Source organism: Canis lupus, chromosome 3 (genome assembly GCF_011100685.1).
Source record: "Canis lupus familiaris isolate Mischka breed German Shepherd chromosome 3, alternate assembly UU_Cfam_GSD_1.0, whole genome shotgun sequence".
Classification (NCBI taxonomy): Eukaryota; Metazoa; Chordata; class Mammalia; order Carnivora; family Canidae; genus Canis; species Canis lupus.
In genome coordinates, this window is record NC_049224.1 from 33,912,255 (window position 1) to 33,938,963 (window position 26,709).

A 26,709-nucleotide genomic window follows, 5' to 3' on the forward strand; every position below is an offset into this window, starting at 1 on the left:
AAGTGAAGACTAACCAAGTTAACCTAAATGTACAGTTGAGACATTCATCTGATGTGCATTAAGACAGGAAAAGATAGTTAGAAAGGTCATTGGAAAATCAGTGCTCAACTGAGGCACTTACATTGTGATCCATCAAGTTGCTGTGCTTTAGAGACCCCAAAATATCACACACCACACACCCTCCCTTCAACTCTCTCTTCCTCTGGCATACAAGCACCTACAATACAACACTTGTGTTTCATTCCTTTGGATTAAAACCTTATGTCTTTTAATTTTTCTTAAAATATAAAAAAAATCAGGATGAGGGACAGTTGTATACATCCATTTTAATCATATCTCAATACTTTAGATTGTACAGTCCTTCACACATTTCAAAATTCTCTCGAATTCTGTGATCCAGCTAAAATGCTCAAAACTCTATGGCAGGGCCTGGCAGGAGTTGTCACATTTATACACATCAGGAATTAGCTCAGAAACATAGGAGAGTTTTCTCTACCTTTCACTGGCTACTTTGGGCCTCTCTCAGAGACATCACATCTGTGACCAACAGTCGTTAAGCATTCTTTTTATAGTTCTTTGTTACTCGACTATCCTCAAAAGTTTGCACTGAAAGATATTAAAAAGCAACATGATAAAGTGTGCTTTAAAAATTATACTTCAAAGCCCACTTGTTACGTCGTTTAGTTGTTTAACATTCATTATCCGCAACAAAACTAACTCCTGACTTTCTGGGGTCATATTCCCACTATTTTGTCATTGTCTCTCTCCCTTTCCTCATAGATGAAGAAGTGACCTAGAATGTGACCTAGAATGGGCAGGAGGTCCTCATATTGCACCCAGCAAGGAATTGGCTGGGTCACTTCAATACTCTTGAATCAGTGTCCATCTGCCATGGCCAGCTCTGGGAAGTGTGAAGAAAAGAAGCTTAAGTGGCAACTCCTCCAAGGAGGTATCCCCACTGAGGAGAAGGCTGAGATTCCTCTGCCTTCTGCCAGGAAGTTACAGCAGTGTCAAAGCTCACTTTATCACTCAGGCAACCAGCTTCTTTTCATGCTGGATGCTCATCATTCCACATTTAGAAGAAGTTTTAACTAAACTAGGAGTATAAGCTTTAGAAAAGCCTGGAAAAGAAGTCCAGATATGCAATCACCTGAAGAAGAGGAATGGAAAATTAATCCCCCTTGTCATGGATATAGCCAAGACAAGGTTATACAGATGTTCTGTCTAAATTAAATGAGTCCATGAGTCATTTCTATCCATTGGAGATATGTTCAGTGTTCATTCACCTTTAAAAGCCAACCAATAACCTTTTATTTTTCCCAAAACTAACTGTATTTGGTATAAGGTATCCAGATTATGGACAGGAAATTTGTATTCTGAAATACTCTATTTTCAGGAGTGTGGTTCAAATTTCTTGAAACCCTGAAGGGAGAGAAATTCACTCAGGTTCATTTCCTTTCCTTTTCACAATTCTCTTATAGAAAGTTTATCCTCCTCCAACCTTTTCTAGCTCACCTGACAAGATCTGTTCCTGAGATAAATGATACCCTGAATAACCCTGAACTAGTAAAGGACATAGGTGAAGTATTACTTAGAATGATGGATAGTTAAAGATGGGGAACTAAAACAGACACATCCGTAATTTAGAAGTTAGTTGAGGGGAGATAATAGCTGGAAAAATAGCGAGTATTTTTAAAACATAATGATCACAATTTATATTAAGAAAACCAAGTAGAGTATTCCGTGGGGATATATCACTGCTATGTGACATAAATGAGTCTGTTGGATTCCATCTATTTAATGTGGACAATAACAGTGATGAGCCATTTTATTTATTTCCTGATGTTGGATCTTTGTGGATGCAGTTCGACTATGTATATTGGGAGATGCCAATGTAAACTGATGCATCTATAGTTAGAAACTGGGAACTGTGTCCTGGGGTGGGACTCAGAAGATCAATTCCCAGCTGCAGAACTGTGGAAAGCACACAAAAGTGTTATAGAAGCTGTTTCATGGCTGCACCACATTGCATCACCGTCAAAATGTGCTACTCCTATTGTACAGATGAGAAACCAATGCTAGAAGAAACTCTGGGAAGACACTTGACCCATTCGGGCAGGGAGGTGAGCAGGGGTGCAGATCATGGAAGAGGGCTTCTCATAGGAGGTAAGAGAGTCAGGTGCTGGAATGAGAGCCGTGCAAATAGCAAGGATCCAGGAAAGTAGGAGGTTTGGTGTACTCAAAGCATATAATTTGTGAGGTGTGGAGTGGCAGGAAGTGAAAGCAGAGCAGTAGGTAAGGGCCAGATAGTGGCTTACTGCTTTCCATCATTCTAAGGGCTTGGAATTTATCCTAGGATTAAAGTGGAGTTTTCAAGGAATTTAAACTAAAGAGTGCCTTAAACACACTTGCCTTACTCCAAAGTGGAAATCTCAATAATCCCAATATTGACTCCTACATGCTTGTCTTCAGAGACCCTTTCCCCTTCACTCTCCTTCAGAAAAGCCCAAGCGTCTGCCTTGCTCCCCACAGGTTCATGATCCAGGGTGTGGTGCAGAGTGAAAGCACAGTAAATAGAGGCTGCCTGAGAGAGGGAGGGAGAGTAACAGGAGAGGTAACAAATAAACTGGTAATTATAGTAAACTAATCATAAATCCATATATAACACTGTTATGTGACAAAAGTTGATTGTGCCTTGAAGAAGAGGCATGATAGTTTAACAGGCTACAAGAGAAAAAAGTAGTGAAAAAAAGAAATTCAGATTTTTATAAGAAATTGTCCTTGGGGCAGCCCAGGTGGCTCAGCAGGTTTAGAGCTGCCTTCAGCCCAGGGCCTGATCCTGGAGACATGGTATCAAGTCCCACATCAGGCTCCCTGCATGGAGCCTGCTTCTTCCTCTACCAGTGTTTCTGCTTCTCTCTCTCTCTCTCTCTCTCTCTCTCTCCCCCCTCTCTCTCATGAATAAATAAATAAAATCTTTAAAACGAAAAAAGAAATTGTCCTTTATTATTTTTTTTAAAGAAATTGTCCTTTAAAGCAGAATCCTCTAAACCATGAAAGAAAATGGTGTCTAATTCTGTATTCTTGGGCAGTTACTTGGTTTGAACATCAGTGAGTTGCTGGGTTCCGCCACTCAGACATTATTTAGCATTTAAATGAGACGGGAAGAAGAATCCTAAAATGTGCCAGGAATCCTGCAGGCTTTCATCAGGTCACTTTGCTGCACCAGGATCATGACAATGTGTATGGTGGAACCGTAAAATCATGAAATAAAAGAAGAGCATCCTGTTTTATGGTTTTATATTTAGCTGTTTCTTAAATCTCTTTCACTCAAAAACCACAGAGCCCTTCTGATAACATGAAGCTTTAGAAGAGTTGCCATTTAAAAAAATATTCTCTCTTAGTGTGTATTACACTTTCACAATTCCTTACATACATAACGGAAAAATAAAAATCTTAGAATTGTGAATTCTGCTTGCTTGTTCCACATGACAAAGCCTTAGTACATCCCCTTCTGAGTGTTTTGTTCTGGGCATGTGTTAAGAGGGATTCCGTGTTTTTGAATAGAATTGGCTGGCATTTTCTACAACTAGTATGGTGGCTAAGTGATCCAGCTATCTTCAGAGATCTGGGTGGGAAGCTTAGCTCACCCACTTTCTACCAATTTCCAATTTTCCACCTCAGAGGACAACTTTGGTACTGAATAGTACCATAGATGGAAGGTGCAGTGCTATATTATACCACAGGATATGCGAAAGACTAAAGTCATCTACAAGGTAAGAAACAAATCTTATTTATCTTTGTTCTAGGGTCAAGCACAGTGTCTGACAATTAATGAAATTAGCAACATCTTTTCAATCTTCTCTTTCTATATAAATGCAGAATTCCTGCACACTCTTCACACTGGAGAGACCCTTTGTATAACTATGAAGGGGGAGATGTAGTGACGATTGAATTTGTGAACCTTGTGCCATGGTAATTTAAATGTATTGCTTATTAAATAAATATCTTAAAGCTGGAAGTAATTTGGTTCCCTTCCTTTATTATTTGGAAAAGGCAACAGAAACATGTAAAGATGACATGACTGGTCCAAAAATGCACTGGACAGGCATGTCCAAACTTCTGCATACTGCACCACAAGGGTCTTGATGTTCTATGCCTATTGGAACCAGTGTAGTTCTATGTCTTACTACTGATAAATTGGACACCTGAGCCTCAAATTTGGAAGAACAAAGGAACAAGGTGGCTGGGGTAGCGTGAGAGTTAGTAAGCTGCTGGGCTCTGTTTGGAACTAAGCCCCATGGAGAAGAAGAAATAAACTAAAGCTTAGGTTCATCCTATGAAAAAATATGTTGGCCACAATCCCCATGGTCTCTGATCATCATCAAGAATATGGTACAGGCTTGTACCAACAACTGTATGCATTTCTCCCCTGGCCAATCACACTGTTCTTGTCTTGGTCTTGAGAATCTACTCTTTAATCTATCTATTGTTAACCTATCAAAACAATTGATAGAAAAACTAGATAGGAAATCAGCAAAGCTGTAGAAGAACTCAACAATACCATTAAACAACAGGATCCAATCCATTCAATAACAGTAAAATACACATTCTTTTCAAGTGCCCATGGAACATTCACCAAAATAGACCATATTCTGGATCATAACAAGTCCAAATGAATTAAACTTATATAAAATATATTCTCTGATTATAATGGGACCAAACTAGAAATGAGTAACAGATAACATGAAAACTTCCAAACACCTGGAAACTAAAAACACACTTGTAAATAATCTGAGTTAAGAAAATCAATCTCAAGGGAAATAAATACATTGAACTTGATAAAAAAGAAAATTAAATATACCAAAATCTGTGAGATAACAGTTAAAGCAGTACATAGAAGATAATTTAAAGCACTACTGCTTATATTAGAATAGTCTCATGTCAAGAAACTAAACATTGCCTCAAAAAAGAAGAGCAAAATAAACCCAAAGTAAGCAGGAAAAAAAAAAAAAACAAATAATAAAAGCAAAAGCAAAATTTAATGAAGTTGAAAACAGAAAACAATAGAGATAAACAATAAAACAAAAAGGTAGTTATTGGGATCCCTGGGTGGCGCAGCGGTTTGGCGCCTGCCTTTGGCCCAGGGCACGATCCTGGAGACCCGGGATCGAATCCCACATCGGGCTCCCGGTGCATGGAGCCTGCTTCTCCCTCTGCCTGTGTCTCTGCCTCTCTCTCTTTCTCTCTGTGTGACTATGATAAATAAATAAAAATTAAAAAAAAAATTAAAAAAAAAAATTAAAAAAAAAAAGTAGTTATTCAAAAAGGTCAAACAAACCTCTAGCAAGATGACAAAGAAAAAAGAAAGATGACACAAATTACTAATATCCTAAATGAAGCAGGGGATCTATTATAGGGCATAAAGATTTTAAAGGACTATAAGGGAATACCACGAACAATTCTACATATATAAATTGGCGGGGGGGTTTTATTTTTTATTTTTTTAAAGATTTTATTTATTTATTCATGAAAGACACACACACACACAGAGGCAGAGACACAGGCAGAGAGAGGAGCAGGCTCCATGCAGGGAGCCTGATGTGGGACTCGATCCAGGGTCTCCAGGATCAGGCCCTGGGCCAAAGGCAGCACTGAGCCACCCGGGCTGCCCAGCATTTTAAAAGAAATGGACCAATTTCTTAAAAAGCATAAGCTATTACAACTTACCTAATATAAGATTGATAAGTCGAAGAGATTTATGTATATTAAGGAAATTAAATTATAATAATAAAACTTCAGAAAAGAAATCTCCTGACCCAGAGAATATTGCTGGAGAATTCTTTTTTTTTTTTTAATTTTTTTTAAATTTTTTATTTATTTATGATAGTCACAGAGAGAGAGAGAGGCAGAGACACAGGCAGAGGGAGAAGCAGGCTCCATGCACCGGGAGCCTGACGTGGGATTCGATCCCGGGTCTCCAGGATCGCGCCCTGGGCCAAAGGCAGGCGCTAAACCACTGCGCCACCCAGGGATCCCTGCTGGAGAATTCTATGAAATATTAAAGTTAACACAGACTTTTATGCAATTTTTTCCAGAAAACAGAAGATCAAGGGATACTTCTAACTTATTTTATGAAGCTAGCATTACCTGGTACCAAAACCAAACAGACTGTCAAAAAAAAAAAAAAAAGGAAAGAAAGAAAGAAAGAAAGAAAGAAAGAAAGAAAGAAAGAAAGAAAGAAAGAAAGAAAGGAAAGAAAGAAAGAAAGAAAGAAAGAAAGAAAGAAAGAAAGAAAGAAAGAAGGAAACAAAACTGCAGAGCAATGTTCCTCATGAATAGAGGTAAACATCCTTAACAAAATATTGGCAAAAAGAATTCAGCAATATATAAAAAGAGGTTTTTAAAAAAGAGTATTATCAAACACATAACTATGTGGGGCTTATTCTAGGGATGCAAGACTGGCTCAGTATTTGAAAATCACTCAACCTAATCCACCACATTAACTGGCTAAAAAAAAAAAAAAAAAAAAAAAATCACATGATCTCATCTATTGATGCAGAAAAAAAGCACTTGACAAAATCCAACAGCCATTCATGATTAAAAAAAATAAAATAAAACTTTCAGAAAATCAGAAATAGAGGGAACTCTCCCAATTTGATAAAGAATTGTACAAATATATAGTTACCATTACACTTAATAGTGAAAGACTGACTGTCCTTCCCTCTAATATCTGGAACAAAGCAAGATGTCCATTCACACCACTGCTATTCAACACAGTCTTGGAAATTCCAGCCAGTGAAGTAAGGCAATAAAATGAAAGACATACAGATTAGAAAGCAAGAAATATAACTTCCTATGTGACATGATGGTGTACACAGAAAATCCCAAGGAACCTATCAAAAAACAAACACATAAAAATTCCCAAAACTAGTGAATTTCAGCAAGTCAGAGGACACAAAATCAACATACAAAAATCAACTGTATTACTGTATATCAATGAAGACAGGTATAAAGACATTTTAAAATACAGTACCATCTGTAGTCACTCCCAAAATGTGAAATACTTAGCTGTAAATCTAAAAAATATATTCAGAACTTGTATACTAAAAACTGTAAAACACTGGATGTAAGAAATTGAAGCAGATTCAAAATGGAAAGGCATACCACATATGTGGATTTGAATACTCAACATAGTACAGATGTTATTTTTCCCAAACTAATAGAGACTTACCAGAAGAGTTTTTCTAGATATAGACAAGATAATCCTAAAATTAATATGGAAAGCAAATGGCTTATAAGAGTTAAAATAAGTTCTAAAAAGCTGTTGAACTAATCTACCCAATGCCCAATTTCAAGATTTATTACATAACTATAGTAATCAAGACTGTGGATATTGACGTAGTGATAGACATACAGATAAAAAGAACAAAATAGAGAACACAGAATATATATATACAGTGATAGAAGATCCAGATATCCATAGAGGAAAAAATGGTGGAGAGAACTTACCTCACTGATTTTATATAAAGACAGATAATTAGTTAAATGTAAAATATAAATTATAAAATTTTTAGAGGAAAACAAAGGAGAAAATCTTCAGGAACTAGTGCTTCATGAAGAGTTCTTAGTCATTACTCCAAAAGCATGTTCTATAAAAGTTTAAAAATCAATAAATTGAACTTCATCAATATTAAAACCTTTTTCTCTGTGAAAGATCTTGTTACAAGGATAAAAAAACAAGCTCCATACTGAGAGAAAAACATCTGTAAATTACATCTGGTAAAGGAATCACACCTAGAAAGAACTCAATAATTCAACAGAAAAAATGAAACAAAATAATCCAATTTTTAAAGGGTAACTAATATGAAAAGATATTTCAATAAAAAGGATATAGTGCAGGCAAATAAGCACATTAAAAAAGTTCAATATCTGGGGCAGCCCGGGTGGCTTAGCGATTTAGTGCTGCCTTCAGCCCAGGGCCTGATCCTGGAGGCCCGGGATCGAGTCCCACATCAGGCTCCCTGCATAGAGCCTGCTTCTCCCTCTGCCCGTGGCTCTGCCTCTCTCTCTCTCTCTCTGTGTGTCTCTCATGAATAAATAAATAAAATCTTTAAAAAAAAAAGTCTGATATCTTTAACCAACAGGAAAATGCAAATCAAAACACAATGAAATATCAACCTATTAGATTTATACCTATTAGAGTAGCTAAAATGAAACACAGTAACAATACTCATTGCCCGGTGAAGACAGAGAAACAGGATCTTTCATACATTTCTGGTGGGAATATAAAAACTAAACATTCATCATACAACCTAGTAATCATACACCTGGGCATTCATCCTAGAAAATAAAATCTTGGGCAGCCCCGGTGGGGCAGCGGCTTTAGCGCCGCCTGCAGCCCAGGGCGTGATCCTGGAGACCCTGGCTTGAGTCCCGCCTCAGGCTCTCTGCATGGAGCCTGCTTCTCCCTCAGCCTGTGTCTCTGCCTCTCTCTCTCTCTCTCTCTCTCTCTGCATCTCTATGAATAAATAAATAAAATCTTAAAAAAAAAAAGAAAAGAAAATCTTATTTCCACACAAAGCCTGTATACAAATGCACATAGTCATCTTATTTGTAATAAACAAAAACTGGAAGCAACAAAAATGTTCTTCAATAGGTGAATGGAATAAACTAACTAGTATATTCCTGCCATGAAGATTACTTAGCAATGAGAAAGGAACAAGCTCTTATTAATATACACAAGAACTTGAATGGATCTCCAAATCACTTTGCTCAGGGGAGAAAAGCCAATCTCCAAAGGTCACATACTGAATAAGTGCATGTATGTGACATTCTAAAGATGACAAAAAATACAGAAATAACAAATAGTGGCTGACAGGGGTTACGAATTTTGGAGGAGGGAGGTGGGTGTGACTATAAAGAGGCAGCAGGAGGGGTATCTTTATGATGATGGAACAGTTCTGTATCTACACATGATAAGATGACATGAAACCATGCACACACAAGGTACCAATGCCAATTTCCCAGTTTTGATATCTTACTACACTCTAATTGTGTGACACTGTACCATCTTTGCAACTTCCTGTGAATTAATAATCATTTAAAATAAAAACTTTAGGGATCCCTGGGTCCCTAAAGGCGCAGCGGTTTGGCGCCTGCCTTTGGCCCAGGGCGCGATCCTGGAGACCCGGGATCGAGTCCCACATCGCGCTCCCGGTGCATGGAGCCTGCTTCTCCCTCTGCCTGTGTCTCTGCCTCTCTCTCTCTCTGTGACTATCATAAATTAAAAAAAATAAAAATAAATAAATAAAATAAAATAAAAACTTTAAAAATATATCATCACAGTATATTTTCTATTGGAATCACAAACATTGACACTCACTTCCAATATCTGGCCTCAGCTTTTTATCATATTCTCTCAGCAACTTGTTGAGAATAAGAGTCACATCGGTGTCTTGGGATTTTGGTGCTAAGACCCACTTTTGGTTTGATGATGAATCTTCATATTCATCCTCTTCCACTTTTCTGGACCTGTAATTATGGCACAAAGTATTAGTTGTAGTAATGGCTCAGGAAGTATCTTAAGCTTGGCCCATGCAAGCACCACTGACATAAGTAGAAGGCCCACATTACTCAAAGCCCAATCAATAGATTACCTCTAAAATGAAAACAAAACAAAACCAAACAAAATTTAGAATGAATCCAATAGGAAGAATGCCACTGCTCTTAATATGTCATTAGGCTTTCATTAAATGTCACAAATTTATTCCTTGTCTCTGTTAAACTATACACACTATGATAAACAAATCAATGCCAGAAGATCAACCAGCAAGTAATCAGTCATGTTTGGATCCACCCTGAGAACCTCTGAAGGTCAAGGCACAAACCTTCCAGATGTTTGTCAGGTGGTGACTGTGGGACCCAGGAAATTTAACAAAATCCCCTATCCCTGGACAAGCAGAGCAGGACTGACTCTATTTTGGGCAGCACCTGCCTTGTGCTAACCTGCTTATTGCTTAGGGCACTGCCCTACCCTAGTCAAATACCAGGGCACACCCTAACCGGAAATCCAGCTCAGTGATAGGCCAGTTCAAATGGATACTTTAGGGTAAAATGTAATTCAATTGGCCACCTGCGTGTGGACCAACATGACTGTACAACTTTCTGCCTATCCCATTGGCCACTGGCCTCTATAACGTTGCTACGCCTCTTAGTCTGGGGTCCAAGTCCCTGCTCCGCTGCGTGGGGTATACTTGGACCCAGGATCGAGCTTGTAAATAAACCCTCGTGTGTTTGCATCGGTGTCGGCTCCTTGGTGGTTTCTCGGATTCGCGATCTTGGGCACAACAGTGACTTTATCATGCTGTTCCACCCCCTACTGCCAAGACCTCATTTTAGTTGAATATAAGAATATTTTTTGCAGAATCACACTCACTGAAATAGCTAAGCTGACTTTTGTGCTTCTTAAGGAGACTAGAATCTTCATTCCAGGTAGACGTGGGACATCATGAGGTGGTCTGCTTGGCCAGCACTTGTGTGGGGACAAGGAACAGAGATGGTGTTGGGTGAACACCCTCTGGCAATTTTATATGCCTCTTACAACACGAATGGATTCATTTCTTACAGAGCAGCTCATACAGACATTAAAAATTAAAATCTTTCTAGGGGCAGCCCCAGTGGCTTAGCGGTTTAGCGCTGCCTTCAGCCCAGGGCCTGATCCTGCAGACCCAGGATCGAGTCCCACATCAGGCTCCCTGCATGGAGCCTGCTTCTCCCTCTGCCTGTGTCTCTGCCTCTCTCTCTGTGTCTCTCATGAATAAATAAATAAAATCTTTTTTTAATAAAATAAAATAAAATCTTTCTAATATGTCTTAATCATTTGGCCCCTCAATAAATGGGTTGAGACGAACGTTTGAGCATCTCTGAGCTTGTCTCTTGCAGCAAGGATAGCAGCCTCTCCTGGGTAATACACACTGACAGGAGTACTTGAATGGAGAAGCCTCAAAATGACAAACTAGTTTTCTTAGTGAGTGAGGATGAATCAACAACACAGCCATTTGGGCTTGAAAAGAGGAGAGTCTCCTGCCTTAAAGCAGTATTTCCAGGTGAACTTTCACTTACTAGGGCAAAAAAAAGCTTGTAAAACAACAAACAACTTCCCTATTTCCTTATACTTTGTTAACATAAATGTCTTAGTGACTTTTTTTCTTCACCAAAGAGAACAAAATATAGAATAGAAAACTGTATTGAGGTTTATTTATCCCGTCTTGGTATGAGCTCATTTCTGTTTAGCTTCCTAAACAGGAGCCAAAATGTTAACATCATCGTAGAGCAGTGGTGCTCTGGGACACAAGTTTCTTTAAGTTAATTTTTGGAATTGTCTAAATTATCTATAATGAACATGAAAGAAATAAAGAAACTTTTAAAGTTCATTATCTCCACATTGTTTAAATGCTTACAATCACATGTATAATATAATTACATAATTATCTATAGAGTACAATAATAATATACATGATTTTGTATAATATGTAGTTACATGTAGATGTCATATATTATACATATTATAGTATTTTTTTGAGTGTTAGTTAACTAGCCTTAATCTAGACTATGGCAGTGGCACATACTCTGGTCCTGATTGAATGTGTGTATATATATATATGTATATATATATGTATATATATATACATACATACATATATATAAGATCTTGAAAATGAGTATATAGCATGTGTCTGGCAGACTGGCTTCATTTAAATTTTTCCTAGGCTTATCTTAAACTGTAATTCTATTTCTTAAATATTTATTGGGTAGAAGGTTTAAATTATCCACAGAAACTTTAAATTGTTGTGAGTTTTTATTTGCACTAAACATTCACCATCAATAAAAACTTAAAAATTTGGGACACATTCAAGAAGTGCCATGCTGCGTTTCATTACATGTAAAACTGAACTTATACAAATAACACTATAGAATTTTAAATGTCACTGTAGAATATTTTATCAAAAATATTGTCAGGAATATTAATTTTATCATCTTGGGAAAAAGGGAGTAGATTGAAGCAGGTTTTCTGCAGGACATGGTCAGCTAAAAGCAATCACTGCCTGCAGGACCGGGCAATTCATTCCACAGCAAGACGGAGAGACCAGGGACAGACGGGCAGATCACCTTGGCAGATCACATACAACATTCTCAAGACTTGTTCTAACTGGGCCACAGTGCTTTCCTCTCTCCCTCTTCCGTCTCTGCCTCTTTCTCTCCCTTCTCTGTTCTCTTCCCCTCCCCTACCTTTCTCTCTCATTCCTTTCCCTGGCTCCCCTCCCCCGCCCCAGCACAGGCAGTTCACCAGCACAGACCAGACTATGCTCTCCATGCCCTGTTATTTTCTATTGCCCCGATGGTCACATGTAGAGCGACTGATCACACTAACTCTTTATCAGCTTTCTGTATACACACAGCCTTCGTTTTTGAAAAAGACTGAGCTACTTCAAATGCAGTTATTATAATGAGTCTAATTCTCCCTCTAGTGGTGATGAGAGGGTTTTCCTGAAATTGCATAAGCTTCTTCCTCAGAGGCCAAAGTAGGCGAGAGCAGGAGAGAGGAGAAAGGAAAAGCAACAGCGTCCTCTCCCACCCCTTCAGGAGGTACACGGGGACCTGCAGCGTGGTTGCTGGGGTGGGGTGCACTATGGCAAAGTGTGGTCCGAGATCCTCTTGTTTCCCTAGAGGCCAACACTGAGCTTCCCCCAATCCTAATCTTCTGTCAGTTTGCTGCAGGACTTCAGAGAATGAAGTAGAAGCTTCAGAGTGCTAGTGTCAAACCACCAGCCCCACGGAAAAATCCTCCCTTTGATGAAAACCAAGACTCCTCTCAGAGGACACACTGGAATATGAATAAAATAAGAATGATCTGCTTTTCTAAATTCTAAGTGGGCTATATATAATCATTATGAGTGTTCTGTTATCAGGATTGTTGGATCCTAAACACCATCACTGCAATTAGCTTTTTCTTAAAAACCAATTGGCAATGTATTGTCATTGTCAAATAATTGCTCAACCTTCAGATGTTATTTTCATGTCTTAGACCTTCTCTTCCATTAGAAGAACAAAGACATCTGAAGTATTTTTAAACATTAAAAGGAGCTCCTAAACCTCAGAAACCAGTTAAGTGTCTGCAAGGTATTACCGGGGTCCAGGCATGACTTTGTGTGTTGTAATGCGTAACAAGCTCATTCATGGGTGTCAGAATAGGGTGCTTTTCTCTCCATGGAGTTGCCAAGCCATCACCACAGAGCACAACTGTCAGAACCTTTTCCAGGGATTTTGAACACCAGAAAAGCAATACAGAGTGCAAACGAGGACCTCTCAGCATTAACAATAGTTTGAAAAGACGACACTGCACATCAGATTATTTTGCACATCTGTAAAACCCATTCAAAGAACAAAGACACTTTCAAATGAGAGGCATATAGCTATATGCTTGTTTAAAATTTGGATTTTTTTCAACCGATATGCAACCTCTAATATGAAGGCCAGGGAATGAAGCAAGATACAGAACACATTAAAACCATTACCTCTGCCTAGGTGAAATGGAAGGAGGAAGAATCCTGAGAAATTGTACATGTGTTTGGGAATCCCTAGAAACCCGGCTGCTTCATGTTAGATACTAAGATGTCCTCCTACTAAGCACATAAACTAATGAGGAAAATAGGTAATTTTCCTTGTAGCATGTTAACTAGCTATAAATCTCAATTATATGTAGTTAATTATCTATCTCCGAAATGCAGGTCACTTCATTCAGTTGGTAGCAACAGAAAGGTCATGTAGATGTGACTTCAGATCTAGATTATATACTTCAGACGTCTACATTATACCTATGCCATCTGCTTATCTCTCTGCCTCTAAACAGAGATACATACAGGCAGAATCAACTTCAGAAAGTGCATTTCCATCTCCTTCCCAGCTCTCTCCTTAGGAAGAAACTTGAGTTTAAAGGCCCAAGGAATACTATGCCTGGTTGAGGGAGCTGCCTTGAGTCACCAGTTGACACTGTCTCTGGCATACTGTTTGCCTTTCACACTCTCACCTCTTAGTGGGGATAAATGGTATGGAGGGGAAGGGGTCAGGGCTTTCTTTCTCAAGGCCAAACATCCCTGCCAAAAGTGGGGAGTGAAACTGGAAGTCTTTTTATGTCTTTTAAGATTTGTTATGTGCCTTCCTACTTCACAAATATGAATGGAAATCTAAGACCTGGCATTGCCTGCTGACACTTGCAGGGCTTTCTGCTCCCAGGGAAGCTCTCTAGCTCTCTAGCCTCCAGATCCAGGAAATGAAAAAGAGTGTTTTGGGGAAAAGGGTGTCTCAAGATTCTTGGGATGGGGATGGGGGGAGAGGCATGGAGCTACTCTGATTTCCAAAGTCGGCAGGCTCTGGACAGAGATCTAGTCTAGGAGACAGAGTTAAAGAAACCAAATCCAGAATATCTATTTATATTCACAGCAACAGGAATTAACCCTCTAGTTCCACTGCCCTTCCATCCCCACTAGCCATCTTCATCCCTTCCTGGAGAATTTCTAAGCTCCCATTAGCTGGTTGCAGGTAAGAGTATTTGGGGTAAGATAAGGTCTTACAGTTATCAGGCAAAAGCCTTATTATCAATTTCAACATGTGTGCTTTATGGGGGTAAGTGTGTATGTATGTTCGTGTGTGAAAAGTGGCTCATCTATTAGGGATGCGTGTGTATAGTGTGTGTTTGCAGGACCTGGGGAGGGGAATCCTTTCTGAGAAGTAGGGTTCTTTTCCTTGCTCCAGCCTGCTTCTACCTGCCCCCAGCCTGGATGCTCTTTGCCAGTGTGATCTAAACAAGGCAGCTAGGAAACCACGACTTCTGGGTCTTAGGAAATTCAGAGTGATGGAAATTATACAGAATGTGACCCGGTGTATGCGTGGGGGCCCCTGGAACACTTGTGTTGGGGGGGGGTAAATAGGAGGTAGACACCTTTGGTTCTTTATGACGGTGGTTTTCAAAACCCCTTAAAACAACCCGATCCTAAAAAGCTTCGGGAAAAGCCCATTAATCTCAGAGCCCCCATATTCCCAGTGGCAGGGAAGGCTGCAGCCGCCCAGCCTGGAGAGGTCGATGGCCCTGTGCCGGGGCGAGGGGACAGGTGGGGTGCGGGCCGGCGTCCCCTCTGCTCCCGGCCTGGCCGCAGCGGGCCCTGCGGCAGCCCCGCCGACGGCAGGTGCGCCCGGACTCCGGGCCCGCACGCAGCGCCGCCGCCGTCCGCCTGGCTCGGAGCCCCCGGGGCCGCGGGCCGGGCGCCACTTACCGCGCGTGCACGCCCCACGACAGGCAGAGGAGGAGCAGGAGCTCTGGAGCCATGGTGCGGTGGAGCGCAGGGAGGATGCCCGGGGCCTCGGGCCGGCGCGGCTTCCCCCGGGGCACGGGCCTCGCCTCCTCCGCCTCTACTGTCCCTCGCTGCCTCCAGGCCGCGGACTGCGGCGCCACACGGTCTCCCGGCCGGCGCGGCCCGACAGGTGCGGCTCGGAGGCCTGCCGCGCCCCCGACGGCCGGCGGGAGTGCGCGCGGCTCCGCGGGGCGCACCGAGGCCGCCGCCGCCCCCCCGCGCCCGCCCCCGCCCCGCCCGCGCCCGCGCCCGGCTCCGGCTCCGGCTCCGGCTCCGCGCTGCTTGGAGGCGAGAGCGGGAGCGGGTGGGCGCGGAGTCCCGGCCCGGCCCCTCCTCCCGGTCCCCTGCCCCCCTCCCGGGCGGCGGGCTCCGAGCGCGGAGGCGGGGGGCGCGAGGCGGCAGCTCCCCGCAGCGCTGCCCGGCGGCCCCGGCGGCCCCGGCGGGGAGGAGTTTCCCCGGTTACACGCCTGACAACGCGCTCGGCGAGGAAAGAGGCTTGAATGGGCTCAGGAGGGGGCGGGGCTCGGCCGGGAAGGGCGGCTTGGGGATCCCAAGGGAGCCTGGCACCTCGGCGTGGAGAGCGAACCCCGAGCCGGCCGGGGTGCAGTCGGGGCGCCCTCTCCAGCCGAGACGGCCCTCCCGCGCCCCTGACCTCCGATGGCCCGGCCTCCCGGCGACTTCAGCCGGGTGGCGAAGGAGTGAGACGGTTTGCTGAAAGCGCCCCTTCCAGGCACACGTCCTGCTAGGTCGGCCGAAGCCCTGGGCACCAGGACTCTGGGCGAAGTGGCTTGCTAGGAATGTTTTTCAAAAGCACTCTCAATGTGAAACATTCTAACACATACCAATAAACGGATGAAAAAGACAATTAAAGGTAGAAGGGAGACCTGAGCTCTAATGAAAAAATAAAAGACGTTGTGTGACTGAACCACGAAGAGAGCACTTCATTCCATGTACTTTCATTCCCCAAAGACTGAAAATTGTATTTATGGTTTCATTTGTAATAGTCACCCCGAAAGCTAGTGTGTCACCAAGTAAGTATTACAGTGTTAGCATAGTTTAGAATAAATCCACTAAGAAGTTTGCTTTTATGCTGCAAAAAAGTTTTTATAAAGTGTTTTATATTTGAACTACTATTGATAGAATTATGAGAGAGTGTGACGTTTCTTAATATTACCAAATACTTCATTTGTTTATAAAATACATAGAACAGTAAATTGGAGGTTGTCTGGTGTTTTCTTTCTTATTTCCAGTTCATCAACGTGAATGTAGTCACGAAGTGGAGTGAAGTCAGTGATGAGAGGATTAGTTGCTTCCTCGGCATCACCCTCTCCCTATCTCTCAGTGGCCTTGAGCTCACATGGTTCACGGCTTCCTGGGGCTCCTTCTGACATCCTCCTCTGCCTTCTACACGTCTCCAACTTAAGTGCACAGACCTCATTCAAGTTTTGTTTCCTGAGAGGACCCCCAACATTCCTGTATTCTGCCACTTCCAGAACTTCCTCCAGCTTCATGTGAATATGAGTCTTTATCATACTCTGCCTCAAACTCTAATTTTCTGTATCACACAATTGAACGCTTTATAGATAATGACTTATCATTAATTGCTTATAGAAATATGTGACATGTTCACATAGTCTTTAAGTGTGCTGTGAGAAAACTGCAAGTAAAGAAACAATTCTGACCCTCAATTTTTAGCACAGCAATAGGAATATAGGTACAAGTAACCAACCATCAGATATTGATAACATAAAGGGGCACAAAAAAAAAAAAACATAAAGGGGCACAGGGCTGATGTGAAGGCTCTACGTAGATTAACTCATTTTTAAATTTCACAGCAATCTTCCTATTTCACAGATTGCGGGGGGCAGGGGGGTACGGAGAAGTTAAGTCACTTCCTTTCGATCACACAGGTTGAGAACTGGAGGCTAAAACCTAAAGACGTTGGAGTCAGCTCCAACGTCTCAGTCCTCATTGCTATATTATACTGCCTGTCAGATGAGTAGGAGCTCAGTGAAAAATTGTTTGCCCTTTTGAGCAAATATTAGACTCTTTGCTCTATTCTTTATTATTTGAGCATGGGTTAAATGCTTACAAGTAGTTTAAAATAAAAAGAGACCCAAACTTGAGTGTATCTGAAGCCCTTCTGGCATTTGGAATGCTTTGCTCCACTTACTGGACTTAGTGGGTCATCTTGGTAGACTTGGACATTTTACCAAAAGCCCCCATTCTCATGTTGAGATCTGGAACAAAAATCTTTTCTTTTCTTTTCTTTTCTTTTCTTTTCTTTTCTTTTCTTTTCTTTTCTTTTCTTTTCTTCTTTTCTTTTCTTTCTTCTTTTTACTTTTATTTTCCTTTTATAAGCAAACTGAGTGAGCTGAGAGGAAGGAAAATCCAAAATAAGCTTTCTGGGCATAAGCATAAAGCAAAATGCAAAGTCCAAAATATAGAATCTTCAAAGGACAAACTTTTCGACTTTGATTTTCCTCCTTTGCCTTTGACCTGAGGAGAGGGGAGTGGAGGGAGAGGTTGGAGGAGAGAGAGACGGCGGGGGCGGGTGGGGGCGGCGGCTCCAGGGAGCATGCGCGGTGTTGGCTCCTGGCTTGGCCTCTCCTCTCTCCATCTTCAGCACCAGAGAAATTGACAGTTCCACTCGGGCGCGCGGGACTCGCCTGCAATTCCCCGCAGTTCACAGGAAGAGAAAGGAAAATAAAAAGTAGCATAAGAGGTAAGGTTGGGGATTAATCCGCTCAACCAAAGCACACGCACTTCTGTGAATATCGAACGTCTCCCCCCAATGCACGCTATTTGTTTGGAGTTTTTGCTGCAGGTCTAGACTCGGAGTTTGAGGGAAGACCCGGCCGGCCTGCAGGGCCGCGGGGGGAGCCGCATCTCTCCGCAGGCGGGGAGGAACCCAGGAAGCCGCTGACTGGCATCTTCGCTTGAGGATGCTCTGGTGGCGTCCCTGAGAAATACCTCGGGACTTCTTCCATGGCCTCGCTTCACCTCCTCCAGGCGCCGGGAGCGGAGGAGTCACCGAGCTGCACGGCGCTGCACCGCTGCGTCCCTTCTGCATCTTCTCTCTCTTGCTTCTGAATTTTCTGTTTGAATAGAATCTCTGCCGCTCCCCAAAATTATTCTTCTGAATTGTACTATGATGTTTCACAGTTGTTTAAAAAAAAAACAAAAAACCCTTTCCTCCTCACTTAAAAATATTATCAAGAGAACACATACAACAAAATGCACTCATCTTAAAATTATAGCTCAATGACTTTCTACACAGGTAGGGGCCATATGCATAGGAATAGCATGCCTGTATCACCCCCACAAGGATTTAGGACATTTCCAGGTGCTCCTTCCCGGTCGCCGGGTCATCATCCCAGTCAGTAATAAACACTAGTCTGGTTCCTGTCACAGTAGACTCTTTCCTGTTCTTGAGGCTCACATAGAATCATGTAGTAGGTTCTATGTAACATGTGGTTTATTTCACCCAACGTCTGCAAGCCGCATTCATTCCTTATGCTTTATTGCTGCACGTAGTACTTCGTTGTGGTATTCCATATACTACATATTGTTTAGCTGATATGGACACATTGGTACCTTTTTTTGGTGGAAATATGTGCTTATTTCTCTTAGCTATCTGACTAAAAATGGAATTTTTAGATCACAAGGAAGGTATAAGTTCAGTGATAATAAATAATACTAAAGAGATTTTCAAAGTAGTATCAATTTACCACTTAATTAGCTAACAATGAATTCCACATATAGCTCCAGTGAAATGTAGCTTTATCATTTTTTAAGTTATAGCCATTCTGATGTTTTATTCTAATTTTAATTTCACTGAGCTCCTTTCAAATTCTTACTAGCCATTAGAATATCTTTTGTGAAATACCATTCAAGTTTTTTGCCCATTTTCAAACTAGCCTGGTCACCTTCTTTTTGTTATTAGAAGCTCATTATGTATTTCTGATATCCCTTTAATGTGTGTGTGATGAATATCTTCTCTCAGTTAACAATTTGCCTTTACATTCTCTGAATACTGTTTTAGGAACATGATTGCTTTGTGTCCTATGTAACAAATCACTGCCTACTCAGCCTTTGTAGATGTATCCTACCAAGTTTTCTTCTGAAAGCTTTAGAAGGAAACTCCTCTTTTAAGTCGAGATTTCATTTCTAATTAGTTTTAGTATATGATTTTATTTGTGAATCATTGTCTATTCTTATGCTGGCAACTAACTGACCTAGAACGATTTATTTAAAACATCGTCTTTTCCCCACTGAATTTGCATAAATCAGGTGACCATATATGAATGCATCTTCTTTGCTGAGCTCTATTCTCTTGATCTCTTTGTTTCTATTACACTTTTTAAGATGACTAAAGCTTAAAAAATAATTCTTAAAATATTATTTTTAGCATTCTGAATTTACTTCTTTGGTTGTTCTAGGCTGGCTGTTTGCATTTCCATAGAAGTAAACTTCCCCCTCTCGAATTTTTAAAGTATTTACTCCTAAATTTTTCACAAGTTCAAAAAGAAACTGATAACAATAATACAAAGATTCCATATAATACAATCTACAGTCCATAGTTGAATTTTAGTAATCACTCCAATTGCATCTTCAAAAGCATTTCCCCTCATATACTCCAAGATCCCATTCAGGGTCACACAATTTATCAGGTATGGGGTCCCTTTAGTCTATTCTTTTTTTTTTTTTTTTTTTTTTAATTTTTTATTTATTTATGATAGTCACACAGAGAGAAAGAGAGAGAGGCAGAGACACAGGCAGAGGGAGAAGCAGGCTCCACGCACCAGGAGCCCGATGTGGGATTCGATCCCGGGTCTCCAGGATCGCGCCCTGGGCCAAAGGCAGGCGCCAAACCGCTGCGCCACCCAGGGATCCCTCCTTTAGTCTATTCTTAATCTAGGACATTTCTTGTCCTTTTAAAAATCTTTCTCTACTGATGGTTTCAGTAGAGAAAGTGATTTTGTAGAATGCATCTCAGTTTAGGCCTATCTGCTGTTTCCTCATGCTCAGATTCAAGTTATGCATTTTTGGCAGAAATCCAGCATAAATAATGTTGCTTTTCTCAGTACATCACATAAGGGGCACATAATGTTGGTTTGTCCTATTCTGGATCTTGTGGATCACTTGGTTAAATTAGTATCTGTCTACTTCTCCACTGAAGTTATTTTTTTTTTCTTTTTGAATTGTTAACTATTCTTTAGGACAAATCTTTGAAAGCATTTAACTATTTTAGTTTTAGCTTGCATCGGTGGTTCTTGCCTGCTAGTTTTAAGGATTTATTTATTTAGTTGAGAGAGAGAGAGAAGCGCAAGTTGGGGGAGGGACAGAGGGAGAGAATCTTTCAAGCAGACACTCAGATGAGCTGGGACCCAGGTTGGGGCTGGATTCCAGAACCAGGTCAGATTATGACCTGAGCCTAAACCAAGAGTCAGGGAGCTCAGCGGACTGAACTGCCCAGGTGCGCCACCTGCTGGTTGTAAAGGGTGATTTCTGTTGTTCCCTTCTACATTTATGAGTTATTATATTATAAAAAGGAAGCATTTTTTCTCTTATTATTTTCTGCATGCACTTATAGTTTCTTGTTTTATTCAAAGTATTTTAATACCTTGTTGTAATTATATATTATTATTCTCATGCTATCCAAGATTTAGACAGTAGGAGCCTCTTCAAGCTGACTCCTAACTCTTTTTATTATGTCCCCAGTATATTTTTGAACACATTTTTAGTTTGGGGTGCGAGAAGATTTTCAATGCCCACTCCTAATTTCCTTCTCTAGCCCTTGAAAGTCACAATTTCTTCTGGTTCCTTTTAATTGAGAATTATATTCAAGAAACAAGATCTAATTGTTCTAATGTACCATTGATGAGGCTTTCTAGAAGAGTGAGCTAGAAGATAAACATTCTATATATATATTATACTGAACTACACTACACTATTATAGAATATTATATCATATATCATATCATATTATGTTATAGAATTAATGAGTACTGATGGTTCCCATAGTATTCTTCCTTGCCTTTGCACTTTTTTTAAAAGATTTATTTATTTAGTTAGTTAGTTAGTTAGTTAGTTAGTTAGTTATGATAGAGAGAGAGAGAGAGAGACTGAGGCAGAGACACAAGAGGAGGGAGAAGCAGGCTCCATGCCAGAAGCCCGACGTGGGACCCCATCCCAGGACCCCAGGATCACGCCCTGGGCCCAGGCGGTAAACCGCTGAGCCCTGAACCACCCAGGGATCCCCTGCCTTTGCACTTCTATCTGTAATTCTCTTCTTCCACATTGAAACTTCCAATTCTCAACAAAGTAATATATAAATTTGCTCAATCCTACAATGCAGGAGAGAGTGTTTTAGAATTACTATAATCATACTACAATGAAAAGCAGATCTCTAGATTGAATTCAAGATTTCTTTTCAGATCTTTTTGTCCTCTTTAAGCTAAGAATACAAGGGGATAGTCAAAATATTGTGTTCAAAGTTATTTGGCTTAGGTTTTTTTGTCTTTCTTCCCCCAATGTGGGTATGGTATTAATTTAAACTGGAGCAGACTTCATTTGTTTCTATTTGTATTCAACTTAAGAGTTTTTTCCGGGATCCCTGGGTGGCGCAGCGGTTTAGCGCCTGCCTTTGGCCCAGGGCGCGATCCTGGAGACCCGGGATCGAATCCCACATCGGGCTCTCGGTGCATGGAGCCTGCTTCTCCCTCTGCCTATGTCTCTGCCTCTCTCTCTCTCTCTCTCTCTCTCTCTCTGTGACTATCATAAATAAATAAAAATTAAAAAAAAAAAAGAAAAAAAAAAAGAGTTTTTTCCATTCGTGATGAATTTAAGTGTATTTTTAATATGTACAATATTAAAGTCAAAACTATACAAAAAAGGAATAAGAATACCCAGAAAAGTCTCATTTCACCCCATCTCTTCCATTTGCCCCTCACCACACATAGCTTTCTTGTATATAACCTAGTCTATGAATGTCTGCTTCATGTTTTCCTTTTCTACCTTTCTTTTTTTTACAAAAGATAAATAGGTGGATGACTATTTTCTCATTCCCTTCCTTTTTTTTTTTTTTAATTGCATGCTAGGTAAAACTTTACACATGTTGTTTCTTGGACTTCTTCAATAATATATCTTGGAAAACACTCTACAACAGTTAATGCATCTCTTAGTCATTTTATGTAGCTACTCTGTGAGTAAATATTACTCTTTTTAAATCATTCATCTTTGTTGGGGAATTTTAGTAGTTTCCAATCTTTCGCAATTGCATATAATGCTGGATTACATAAGCTTTTTCATGTCTATTTTCATCCTTTTGGAGATATGTCCATTTCCTTCATTTTCGTATATTTATATATATTTATTTACTTACATAAAATATAAATATCTTATATTTTAGAAAATTGTCTTCCCATGCCCTTTGAGCATTTTTCTGTAAGATGTCTTCATATCTAAAAAAAAAAGATGTCTTCATATCTTGTCCTTACACTTTAATAATTTATACTTTTATATATTATAGCTATTTTTCTATAGTATACGTTACAAATAATTCCTTCCCATTTGTCATATTTCATTTGACTTGCTTAGATTTTTCTCATTATGTAAATTTTAAAATATTTTTGTAGTCAAATCTATCAATATTTTATTGATCTCCATTATTAGATACTAAATTTCTATATGTAATTGGATCTGTCTTTGAGTATGCATTGAATTCCAATGGCTGTTTTACTACTAATGTGCTAGTACCACCATTTTAATTATAGGGGAGACTTTGTACTATGTTTTAACATTCATTTGGGTTAGCGATAGCTCTTAGTCTTCTTGTACGGTATTTTCATGATTTCTCACATATTTTTTTTCCAAATTAACTTTATTCTCAACTTGTAGAGCTACAAAAAACAAACAAACAAAACAAAACAAAACAAAAAAACAACCCACCTTTCTTAATTTGTTTTTATTACTCATTTTACTGGAGTTCTATTAAAGGGAAAAATTAACTTAGGGAGAATCAACATCTTTATGATGTTGAGTTGTCCTAGACAGTAACAGGGAATATTTTTTAAATTTAAATTCAGTTAATTAATATATAGTGTACTATTAGTTTCAGAGGTAAAGTGATTCATCAGTTTTATATGATACCCAATGCTCATTACATCCTGTGCCTTCCTTAATGTCCATCACCATCCCCCCACCTCCCTCCCCTCCAGCAACCCTCAGTTTGTTTCCTATGTTTAAGAGTCTTTTATGGTTTGTCTTCCCCTCTGATTTGTCTTGTTTTATTTCTCCGTCCCTTCCCCTATGATCCTCTGTTTTGTTTACTAAATTTCATGTACAAGTGAAATCATATAATTGTCTTTCTCTGATTGACTTGTTTCATTTAACATAATACTCTCTAGTTCCATTCATGTCATTGCAAATGGCAAGATTTCTCTTTTTTGGCTGAGTAGTATTCCATACATATATATATATATATATAAAACACCTCCTTTTCCATTCATCTCTTGATGGACATCTGGGTTCGTTCCATAGTTTGGCTATTGTGGACATTGCTGCTGTAAACATTGGGGTGCGGGTGCCGCTTTGGATCACTGCATTTGTATCTTTAGGGCAAATACCTAGTAGTGCAATTGCTGAGTCATAGGTAGCTCTATTTTCAGCTTTTTGAGGAACCTCCATACTGTTTTCCAGTGTGGCTGTACCGGCTTGCATTCCCACCAAGAGTGTAAGAGGATTCTCTCTTCTCCACATCTTTGCCAACATTTGTCATTTCCTGACTTGTTAATTTAAGCCATTCTGACTGGTGTGAGGTGGTATATCATTGTGGTTTTGATTTGTATTTCCCTGATGCCAAGAAATAAAGAGCATTTTTTTCCTGTGTCTGTTAGCCATTTTTATGTTTTCTTTGGAGAAATGTCTGTTCACATCTTCTGCTCATTACTTTTTTTTAAATATTTTTTTATTTACTCATGAGAGACACAGAAGCAGAGACATAGGCAGAGGGTATAGTAGGCTCCCCACTGAACAGAGAGTTTGATGCAGGACTCGATCCCAGGACACCAGGATCACGCCCTGAGCCGAAAGCAGATGCTCAACCACTGAGCCACCCAGGTGTCCCTTCTGCTCATTTCTTGATTGGATTATTTGTTCACAGATTTAGAGTTTGACAAGTTCTTTATACATTTTGAGTACCAGCCCTTTATGTGATTAGACATTTACAAATGTCTTCTCCCATTCTGTAGGTTGTCATTGGTTTTGTCAACTGTTTCCTTTTCTGTGAAAAGCTTTTTATCCTGAAGTTCCAATAGTTAATTTTTGCCTTTGTTTCCCTTGCCTTTGGAGATGTGGCTAGCAAGGAGTTGCTATAGCCAAGGTTACAGAGGTCGCTGCCTATGTTCTGCTCTAGGATTTCAATGAATTTCTATCTCACATTTAGGTCTTTCATCTATTTTGAGTCTATTTATGTGTATGGTGTGGGGAAATGGTCCAGTTTCATTCTCTTGCCTGTGGCTGTCCAATTTTCCCAGCACCAATTGTTGAAGAGACTGTCTTTTTTTCCATTGGATATTCCTTCCTGTTTCTTTGGAAGATTAACTGACCATAGAGTTGAGGGCCCATTTCTGGGTTCTTCTTTTGTTCCATAATCTATGTGTCTGTTTTTGTGCCAGTACCACACTATCTTGATGATCACAGCTTTGTAGTACAGCTTGAAGTCCAGAATTGTGACGCCATCATCTTTGGATTTCTTTTTCAACATTCCTTTGGCTGTTCCAGGTTTTTTCTGATTCCCTTGATTTCTCTTTCTTCTGTCTTATTGTTAATATATAGAAATGCAACTGATTTCTCTGGATAGATTTGATATCCTGCCACTTAACTGAATTCCTGTATGAGTTCTAGCCAGAAACCAAATGTTTCTATCTCAGACACACAACCTGTTTTGAGCCTCCAAACTCTGCAGAGTTCTGCAGCCCCACACTGGGACCCCACGGAAGGGAGGTGGGTCTTGCTAGGGTTCTGTCCCTTGTTCAGCCCCTACTTAGAGAGTGCCCAACCATGTTGCAGTTTATGGTAACACTGAGCTGACAGCCCACTCCTGGGCTTGCTGATTGTGGCCGACTTCCTCACTCCAATACCTGGGAACTCTGCTGCACTCAGGCCCCCGTTCTTTCTTTGACCCCAGGGATCCTGAGACCATATTGTCCCACCTAGGATTCCATTCCCCTTCACCACCTGAACATCTTTCAGGTAGGGATGTACCTCACCAAGCAGACTTCTAAAAGTTCTGATTTTGTGTTCTGCTGCTATTTCACTTTCTGGTAGTTGGCTTAGGGAGGCTCCCCCTCAATCCCCTGTAGTTTATCTTCTGATATATTGTCTTAGATTCACTTCCCTGCACCTTCTACCTCGCAGAAAGTGGTCACTTTGATATTTGTAGAATTGCAGCAATTCTTAGATCACCTGTTAGTTCATAGGCGTTCAGAATGATGTGATAGCTATCTAGCTGAATTTCAAGGACCAGACGAAACCAGGGTCCCTACTCCTCTGTCATCTTCCTCCCTCCCCTGTGTATTAGTTTCTTGATCAATTTGTTTTCTTTTCTCCTATGGGAAATGGGTTCTTTAAGCTAAAGCTATCTTTAATGAGGTTAATTTCAGTAAACTGTATTTCCTCCAAGAACTCGTCCATGTTTCTGAATAATGGTATGCTAAGTAGTCTCTTTTTGTTTTGACTTCTTTATGTTTTTCTCTGTATATATAGTATCACTTCTTATTTTGGGTGTGATTCCCTTTTTTCCCTAAATGGATTGTACATTTCATTTTATTTATCACCAGAGTTTTGGTTCATTAGTTAGATCTACTGTTTTTATGTGTTCTACATCACTAATTTCTGCTTTTATCTTTATTATACTTACCTTGTGCTTTCTTTTGGTCTATTTAATTGTTCTACTTCTAGCTTTTGGAGTGAGAATTTAATTCTTTCTTTTTGCATTTTTTCATTCTTATTGATATAAGTATTTAAGAATAAGATTTTTCTCCTGATATGCCTTAAAAGTATCCCATAGATTTTTATGTATCATTTACAATTACATTTGAACATTTTTTTTGGTAATTTTGGTATTTTTTAATCTCCTTTTCATTCTTGTACTATTTAATAGAAGAATTTTTACATTTCTAGTTGGAAGAGACTTTTTTGAACTTTGTATTTAACTTCTAGTTTTATTACTAATGGCCAAAGTACTGTTCATGAAATTTCTACTTTAAAGAGATACTGTTTTTTTTAATATCGT

General features: G+C 40.1%; 1 protein-coding gene across 1 annotated transcript in view; it reads right to left on the reverse strand.

The window, feature by feature from the left end:
* Positions 1-15,533, reverse strand: part of GABRG3 (gamma-aminobutyric acid type A receptor subunit gamma3) — a 740,987-nt gene extending 725,454 nt beyond the window's left edge. Inside the window, exons 1-2 of the mRNA XM_038532572.1 lie at positions 15,333-15,533; positions 9,386-9,534 (exon numbers count right to left, since the gene is read on the reverse strand). Of these exons, the coding sequence (XP_038388500.1) occupies positions 9,386-9,534; positions 15,333-15,385 (202 nt within the window). The 5' untranslated portion in view covers positions 15,386-15,533. The remainder of the gene's footprint in view (positions 1-9,385; positions 9,535-15,332) is intronic.
* Between the last annotated feature and the right edge of the window lie 11,176 nt (positions 15,534-26,709).